General features: G+C 48.7%; 1 protein-coding gene across 1 annotated transcript; it reads left to right on the top strand.

The window, feature by feature from the left end:
• The first annotated feature begins 7,170 nt into the window (after positions 1-7,170).
• On the top strand, positions 7,171-8,112 carry PRR18 (proline rich 18). Its single transcript, XM_055000836.1, has one exon. It carries the CDS (start codon positions 7,171-7,173, stop codon positions 7,936-7,938), a length of 768 nt encoding a protein of 255 aa, XP_054856811.1. The 3' UTR covers positions 7,939-8,112.

Genomic DNA, 8,112 nt, shown 5'->3' with positions numbered 1-8,112 from the left:
ACAGGAGGGAGTAGGTATTTATCATGACCAGTAGCCATTGATAGACTCACCCTATGTGAATTTGTCAAGTCCCATTTCAAGCCTTCCAACTTGGTAACCATCACCATTTTGTGCGGTAGCAAGTTACACAATTTAACTATGTGCTGTATGAAGTACTGCTTGCTTTTGTTTGTCCTTAATTTTTCACCCCTCCCCCCCAACTTCAGTGGATGGACCCCAGTTCTGCTATTATGAGAGGAGGATAAAAAGTTTCTTCATGTTGAATCTCTCCACACCATACATTATTTATTTGTTACAGTCTGCCTTTCTCACTGAGACTCAAGGTGGATTATACATAATTTTATAGACTTCTGTCATGTCTCCCCTTACTGTCCTTTTTTGTAAGCTAAGCAAACTCAAGTGTTTTAACTAGTCCTCGTAGTCAGTTCCTCTAGCTGCCTGATCATTTTGGTTGCCCTTTTCTGCACCTTTTCAAGCTCCATAATGGTCCTTTTACAGGTATGATAAGCAGAACTGTACTCAGTACTCCAAAAGTGGTCCCACCTTGTATCTGTAAAAGGACAGTATGATGGCAGCAGTTTTATTCTCTATTCCTTGTCTAAGTATGGCCAGCATGGAATTTTCCTCTTTCACAGCAGGCGTACACTGGGTAGAAATTTTCATTGAGCTATCCACTACCACCCCAAGACCCCTTTCTTGGCCATTCACTGCCAGCTCAAATCTCATCAGTGTATATGTGACGTTGGGATTTTTAGCCCCAATATACATCACTTTACGCTTGTTCACATTGAATCTCATTTGCTATTTTAATGTTTATTTCCTCAGTTTGAAGAGATCCTTTTTGGAGATTTCACAATCCCAGTTTTACCACCCTAAATAATTTAGTGTTGTCAGCAACCTCACGACCCACCCCCAACTCCAGGTCATTCATGAACAAGAGATTACTGCTGCTGACATCCCTCCATTGCAAGAACTGACCATTTATTCCTATTCTCTGCTTCCTGTTTTTTAGCCATTTTTCAATCCATAAAAGGAAAATTGGCTAAAAAACAAGAAGCAGAGAATAAGAATAAATGATCAATCCTCTTGTCCTCTTATCCTATGACTGTGAAGTTTGTTGAGGAGTTTTTGGAGAGGAACTTTGTCGAACACCTGTTGGAAATCCAAATAAACAACGTCTATAGGCTCATTATGGTCCACATATTTACTGACACTTGCAAAGAGCAAAAGCCATGTTGTTTTTATTCAGCAGGGCTTGCCCTTCTGTTTGCTTGACAATTTTATCTTTATTGACGCTTTCCATCAATTTACTTGGAACAGATGTTAAGCTAACCAGCCTGTAATTACCTGGATCCCCTTTTAAGAATTGGTGCTATAATGGTCCCTCTCCAGTCCTCCGGTACAGAGGCTGATCTTAGGGACTCATAACCTATTTTAGTTAGAAGATCAGCAATTTCACATTTAAGCTAAGAACTCTAGGATGGATACCATCTGGCTTTGGCGATTTGCTAGTTTGCAGTTTGTCTATAGTTTGCAATTTGTCTATATGGAGATTTATGTATTCAACCTTTATTGATTACTGGCCCAAACGATTAATTGTATGCTGGAAAATCCCGGAGTTGCAATTTAAAGTTCTAGTGGCTGGAGGAATTAGAGTAAGTCAGAGGGTGGTGGACAAAGAGAGTGGCCAGTATGGGGTCGGGGATCCTAGTCTTCTGGGGATGAGGGAGGTATGGCAGTGGGACGCAGGCTAGGATGAGAAGGACACAGAGATATGGTAGGGCTTGGTGTCCTTCCAACCTTCATCCCATACTGAGAAATGCTGGATGTGAAGAAATTTAACACCCCCGCCTTCGACATTGATGTTGTGTAACACCCGGTCCATAAATAATAAAACCAGAACGCTGCATGATTATTTTGCAGCGAATGATATGGATCTGGTGTGCATGACTGAGACCTGAGTAAGGGAGGGTGAAACAGTCGCCTTGAAAGAACCGATACCCTCCAGGTTCTCAGTCCTCCATCACTCCTGAACGGGAGGCTGGGAGGGAGGGGTGGCAATTCTTGTCTGAGAGTCATTTTCCTTCAAGCCGTTCCCCGCCCCGAAGATCTCTGGCATTGATTGTGTGGACCTAGTGTGGGATGCCAAGGAGAGTTTGGCTATGTGCTGTACCGACCGCCTACCACACCAGCAGATACCCTGTCGCACCTGCTGGAGGCGGTAGTGGGGTGGGCTTTGAAGTATCCAAGACTGGTAGTGTTGGGAGACTTCAATGTCTACGTTGCTGCTGCTGCCTCTATTCGGGCTGCCACACTGGGACTCTCCCAGTTTGTTTTGACTCCTGTACACTAAGCAGGACACATGCTAGATTTGATCTTTGGGATGGGGATAAATGTGGGTCTGGAAGTAGTTGAGCAGGTGCCATGATCAGACCACTTGGTTTTGAAGGCCCAGCTGGATATCCCGCCCCCACCCCCCACTGCAAGGGTGGTGAGCTTATTTATGTTCGCCCTCGGAGACTCATGGATCCTATTGGTTTCCAGAATGCTCTGTGGGATCCAATACTCCCTGGCGGTTCATTAGATGAGCTAGTGGAAGACAGGCAAGTCCGTCTCTCTGAAGCCATCGACAAAATCACCCCCCATCACCCTCTTTGCCCCCCGCACCAGACTGGCTCCCTGGTACACTGAGGAGCTACGATGGATGGAGCGGGAACTAAGACAGCTTGAGTGAGCGTGGAGATGATTTCGCGATGAAGAAGCAAGAACATCTTATAGGACATTTATGAAAGCCTATGAGATGGCAGTGAAAGCTACGAAGAAGGATTTCTATGCAGCTTCCATTGCATCAGCTAGCTCATGCCCAGCAAAATTATTTAATGTGGTTCAGTCTTTGGTCTCCCTGTCGGGGGGAGACTCTCAAATTTTAAATTCGAATACTAGCTGTGAGGCTTTTGCAAGCTTTTTTGCTGACAAAATCTTGTCTCTCCGCCGCAACTTGCCAGCCACAATTGATACAGTATGTGAACTAGAGGCCCCTTGGCTGTCTACTGGAACGATATTAAATCAATTCAACCCACTCTCTGGAGATGAGAGTGACAGGACCCTGCAAGCAGTGAGACCTACCACATGCTCCTTGGACCCGTGCCCATCATGGCTGGTGAAGGCCAGTGTGGATGGGCTACGGACTGCCTTGGAGGCCATTGTCAACATGTCTTTGAATTCTGGGGTCTTTCCTGGAACATTGAAGGAAGCTGTGGTTAGGCCTCTACTGAAGAAACCATCTTTGGACCCCACTGACCCAGTCAACTACTGCCCAGTTTCGATCTTCCATTTCTGGGTAAGGTGATTGAGCGGGCAGTGGTGGAGCAGCTACAGGGTTTCCTGAATGATTCCTCATCCCTAGATCCCTTCCATTCTGGCTTCCACCCGGATCACAGGACGGACACGTTGCTGGTCGCCCTTGCTGACGATCTCCGCGGGCAACTGGATCGTGGCAGATGGGCGCTGCTGATATTGTTGGATTTGTCAGCAGCATTCAACATGGTCGATCATGATCTATTGACCCACTGCCTCACCGATGTGGGGATATGAGGGACTGCCTTACAGTGGCTCGTCTCTTTTTTCCACGGTTGGGGACAGAGGGTGGCGCTTGGGGAGAAATTGTCATCCCGCCACCCATTGGTGTGTGGCATCCGTCAGGGGGCCCCCTTGCCCAGTTCATGCAGACTTTCGGACTTGGGTGTCATCAATATGCCGATGACACCCAGTTATATCTGATGATGGACGGCTGGCCCAACTCTGCTCTGGATGTCTTGGAGCGTGCCTTCGAAGCTGTGACTGGGTGGTTGAAACAGAGTTGGTTGAAACTAAATCCCACAAAGATGGAGGTCCTGTATGTGGGTCTGGGGTCCATGGGTACAAGACTCCAGCTCCCCGCTCTTGATGGAGCACCGCTTGCACCGCTTGTGAGAGTGAAGACCCTGGGGGTGATCTTGGATGCCTCCTTGACTATGGAGGCACAGATTGCAGCAGTTGTCCGGTCTTCATTTTTCCATCTGAGACAAGCCCGGCAGCTTGTCCCCTACCTGTTGACCCATGACCTAACAGTAGTGATCCAAGCAACAGTTACTTCTAGATTAGACTACTGCAACTCGCTCTACGCAGGGCTTCCCTTGGACTTGATCCTGAGATTACATCTGGTTCAAAATGCAGCTGTGCAGGTGATTGCAAGAGTCTCGATAGGGGAACATATAACACCAATATTACACCAGCTGCAATGGCTACCAGTTGAGTACCGGGTCCGGTTCAAGGTTTTGGTGCTGACCTATAAAACCCTATGAGGACTGGGTCCAGCATATCTGTGGGACCGCCTCTCCCTATATATACCCCAGAGGCCACTTCGTTCTACACACAAAAAACTTTTGGTGGTCCCCGGTCCCAAGGAGGTTTGCCTGGCCTCGACCAGATCCAGGGCCTTTTTGGTCCTGGCACTGGCCTGGTGGAACTCTCTGATGAAAACAGGGCCCAGCAGGATTTATTATCCTTCCACTGAGCCTGTAAGACAGAGATGTTCCACCAGGCATATGGCGGAGGCTAGGCTGGACCCCCGCTGGCCATACTTAACTTGACTTGAAAAGATCTGTCCACCACCCTACTGTATATATATATATCTATAGATATGGATATATGGGCCATGTCTGAAATGAAGTAACTCTTCCATCGCCATCTGTGGAGACGTTTTTATTGTATGTAGTTTTAAATTTTACTGTAATGTTTTATGTGTTTTTATGTAAAATTAAAATGTGCTCTGCCTTGAACCTGCTTGGCGGGAAGGGCAGACTAAATACCTAATATTATTATAATAATTAATAATGATAATAATAAGTTTTAGGACTTCCTCCATTGTCACCACTATTTGTCCCAGCTCTTCATCCTCCTCTCCTGAAAGCATCCATTCAGGAACACGTATCTGCCCTGTATCTTAAACAGTGAAGACAGATGGGAAGACTTCGTTTAGCTGCTCAGTAATCACCTTATCCTTCAGTAGGCCTTTAATTCCATTGTCATAAGAAGTCCAACTGCTTCCTTAGCAGTTTACCTGCTCCTGGTATATCTAAAGAGTTCTTGTTGTTCTTGACTTTTAGAGATATGTTCTTCAAAATCCTTTTTTGCATCCCTAAATGCTTGCATTTCCTTTGTGCGAGTTTGTGCTTTTATTTGTTTGGGCAAGCCTTTTGAGTTTCTTAAGCCTTTTTCTCTCCCATAATTTCATTCACTCTGCTTGTTAGCTGTACTGGTTGGTGACTTCTTGGACTTTGTAGAACCTTTTCTAACCTGAAATAAACATTCTAACTGAGCCTCTAGTATTGAAGTTTTGAGTAACCCCCAAGCCCTTTTGAGAGATTTAACTCTCTTGACTGTTCCTGTCAACTTCCTTTTTACTAGATTCCTAATTTTAGAGAAGTATCCTTATTTGAAGTCAAATCTGACTGTGTTGGGAGTTCCCTGGGGCCTTTCTCACAAACATAATTTTGATGCCATTGTGGTCACTATTAATTAGCCTCTGGTCAGTTCTGTGACCAGCTGATCTAGACAACAGTCATCTATGGTACCTAGAAATTTTACCTCTTTGCATGACGAACATGCATTTATCCAGTGAATGTGAGGGTTGTTAAAGTCATGTGTTATTACAACTCCCTCTCCTTTGGATGCTCCTCACTCCTGCCAGCCATCCCCCCGCCCCAGGTTCAGTGCCAGCAGGTTGATCCCATTCCAGTTCAGGTGGAGCCCTTCCCTGATCACAAGTTCAGCTGTCACATTATAGCAGAAACTAGCTACTAGAGTACTGCATGAGTTGCCCCTAGAACCTGGTGACTTGTATGTGTGAGCTTAATGTAGAGAATATTCAAAATGATAGTCCCTTTCTGCAGTCTGAAGCTAGGGTTTTATTTCTTTGGACTGAAGGCATGGGCCAGCCTTACCCCTCATCCTAGTGCATGTGTTGGGCAGGCAATTGTCAAAACACAGCGTGAATTTGTCTATTTGTGCGTACTCATCATGTTTTGTAATCATACTGTATTACGTGACAACTGCACAGGCTGTCTCTGCACGGCATTTTTCATGGCACAATGATCTGAAAAGTGCTTCTCCCTCTTTATGTCCATTTCTGGAATATGGGGAGGGCTTGGAGTGGAGTTAGAACAGTATCCCATTGTGCAAATTATTTGAGGAATAGTGTACCTGTCTATGGGGGGTGGGAAACCAAGACAAGGATTAAAAATAATGGGCTGGACCTGCTTTCACAATGCTGGCCTAGCATGATTTGAGTCCAGTGGTACCTTAGAGATTTTCAGAGTGCAGGCTTTCCAGAGTGCTCCCTCAGGCGCCAACTGTTAGCCTAATTACTGAGCTAACCTTCTGATGCAAATGTGACCCCATATATTTATGTATGTATTTATGATTTTGAATAAAACATACATGGGGGTGTGTGAAAACTTAAAAGATGGGAGCTATGTGGCAAAACCCAAACGTTGCAGCAGAGGCAAACGTTACACAAACAGACATGGCAGGTGAATATTAGGTTACAGTGATGTACATCTTGGTGATTCGGTGCTGGATTCATTCTGAGTGGGCCCAGGGACTAAAAACATTTACTCAGGATGGACCATGTGCGCAATGCCTAGGCAAATATTCCAGTTTTCCCTTCGGCCTGCCACCACCACCATCAGCAGCAATGTCCCGACTTGAATCCTGTAGGGTTACCCCGAGATGAAAAACTATTCAAAACTGCCAGCAGACATTTCCAGAAAAATGTCATTCTCCTTTCTTTTCATTCAAGAAAGTTTTGCGTCCGGCTGTTTCTTGAGGGATAAATAATCCCAGCTGAGAAGTTGGCTGCCTTCCTTCAACCCAACGCGAGGCGGGCCGCCGGCAGCCCTGGACAAAAGCCTGGTCTTCTCCCCCGCCACGCCCTCTCGGCTCCTCCTCTCGGCTCCAGCCAGCTGCAGCCGCCGCATGCCTCGTCGGCCCGCCACCGCTGCTGCACACGTATGAGGAGGACTCATAAGCCCAGTGCACGGGGCAGCAACAGCACCCTCTCCGCCCACGGCCAGGAAAAGATGTCGCGCTGAACCGCGGCAGCAAGAAGAGGCTCCTTCCAGGCGCGCCATGTCCCTGCCTCCTCTCGCGCCGCCACTTGCTGCCGCCCGCCGCTCGCAGCCTAGGAAGCCGCTGCAACAGTTGCCACCAGCGGCGACTCCTAGAAGGGCTGCGGCTGCGGCTCCAGTCAAGCCGCTGCGAAAAGGTCGCGGCGGGACGCCACCGGCCCCGGAGTGCTCCGACGCTTTCTCGAATTCCTGGTCCAGCGCTTCCCTCCAGAAGCGCTTGCCGCGCAGCACAGCCGCCCAAGGGAGCAAGAACTCCGCGACGACCCAAACAGTAGCAGCGCCAGCGTCGGCGCTCCCTCCGCCTCCTGCCCGGGGACGCTCGGTCTTGGCGCCGCCGGGCTCCGACACGCGCTCCTGCGAGGGACTTTGCCCGGCGCAAGGCGGGCGCGGGGAGGCTGCGCTGCGCTTCTCGCTCAGCCTCCCTCCGGAGGCAGTTCGGCTGCTGCAGCGCCGGAGCCTGGAGAAGCAGCAGCGGCAGCAGCGCGCGCGGACCCCCCGGCACGCCTCCCTCGACGCAGCAAAGCTCCCCCTGGCGGCGGTCGGGGTTGCCGGCGGAGACTTGCGCACCCTCCTGAAAGTCTCGCTGCTCAACGAGTGCCACAGGTACGACGACGTGGAGTACGAAGAGGCGGCGGGCGCCTCCGGAGCCTGTCAGGTGGATGAGGGGTTGGTGCGCAAGTGCACCGAGTGGCTCCGAGGCGTGGAGAGTGCCACTGCTCGGGACCACGGTGACAAATTGGACACCCTGCCTCACTTGAGCACCCTCTGAGGGCCCGGCGAGCGTTTCCTCGAAGGGGACTGAGGAGACCCCCTCTTTCTCCGTCGTGCTCCACGGCTCTCTGTCGTCCCTGGCAAATAAGGGTTAAGTGTCTCCAAATAACATTATAGTAACTTTTTTTTTTTTTAGAGACAGCTGAATCTGTTTTGTCGCATTTCTTGTAGT

The sequence above is a fragment of the Eublepharis macularius genome, chromosome 1, assembly GCF_028583425.1.
Source record: "Eublepharis macularius isolate TG4126 chromosome 1, MPM_Emac_v1.0, whole genome shotgun sequence".
In the NCBI taxonomy this organism is placed as follows: domain Eukaryota; kingdom Metazoa; phylum Chordata; class Lepidosauria; order Squamata; family Eublepharidae; genus Eublepharis; species Eublepharis macularius.
This window is presented reverse-complemented; position numbering and strand designations above follow the sequence as displayed.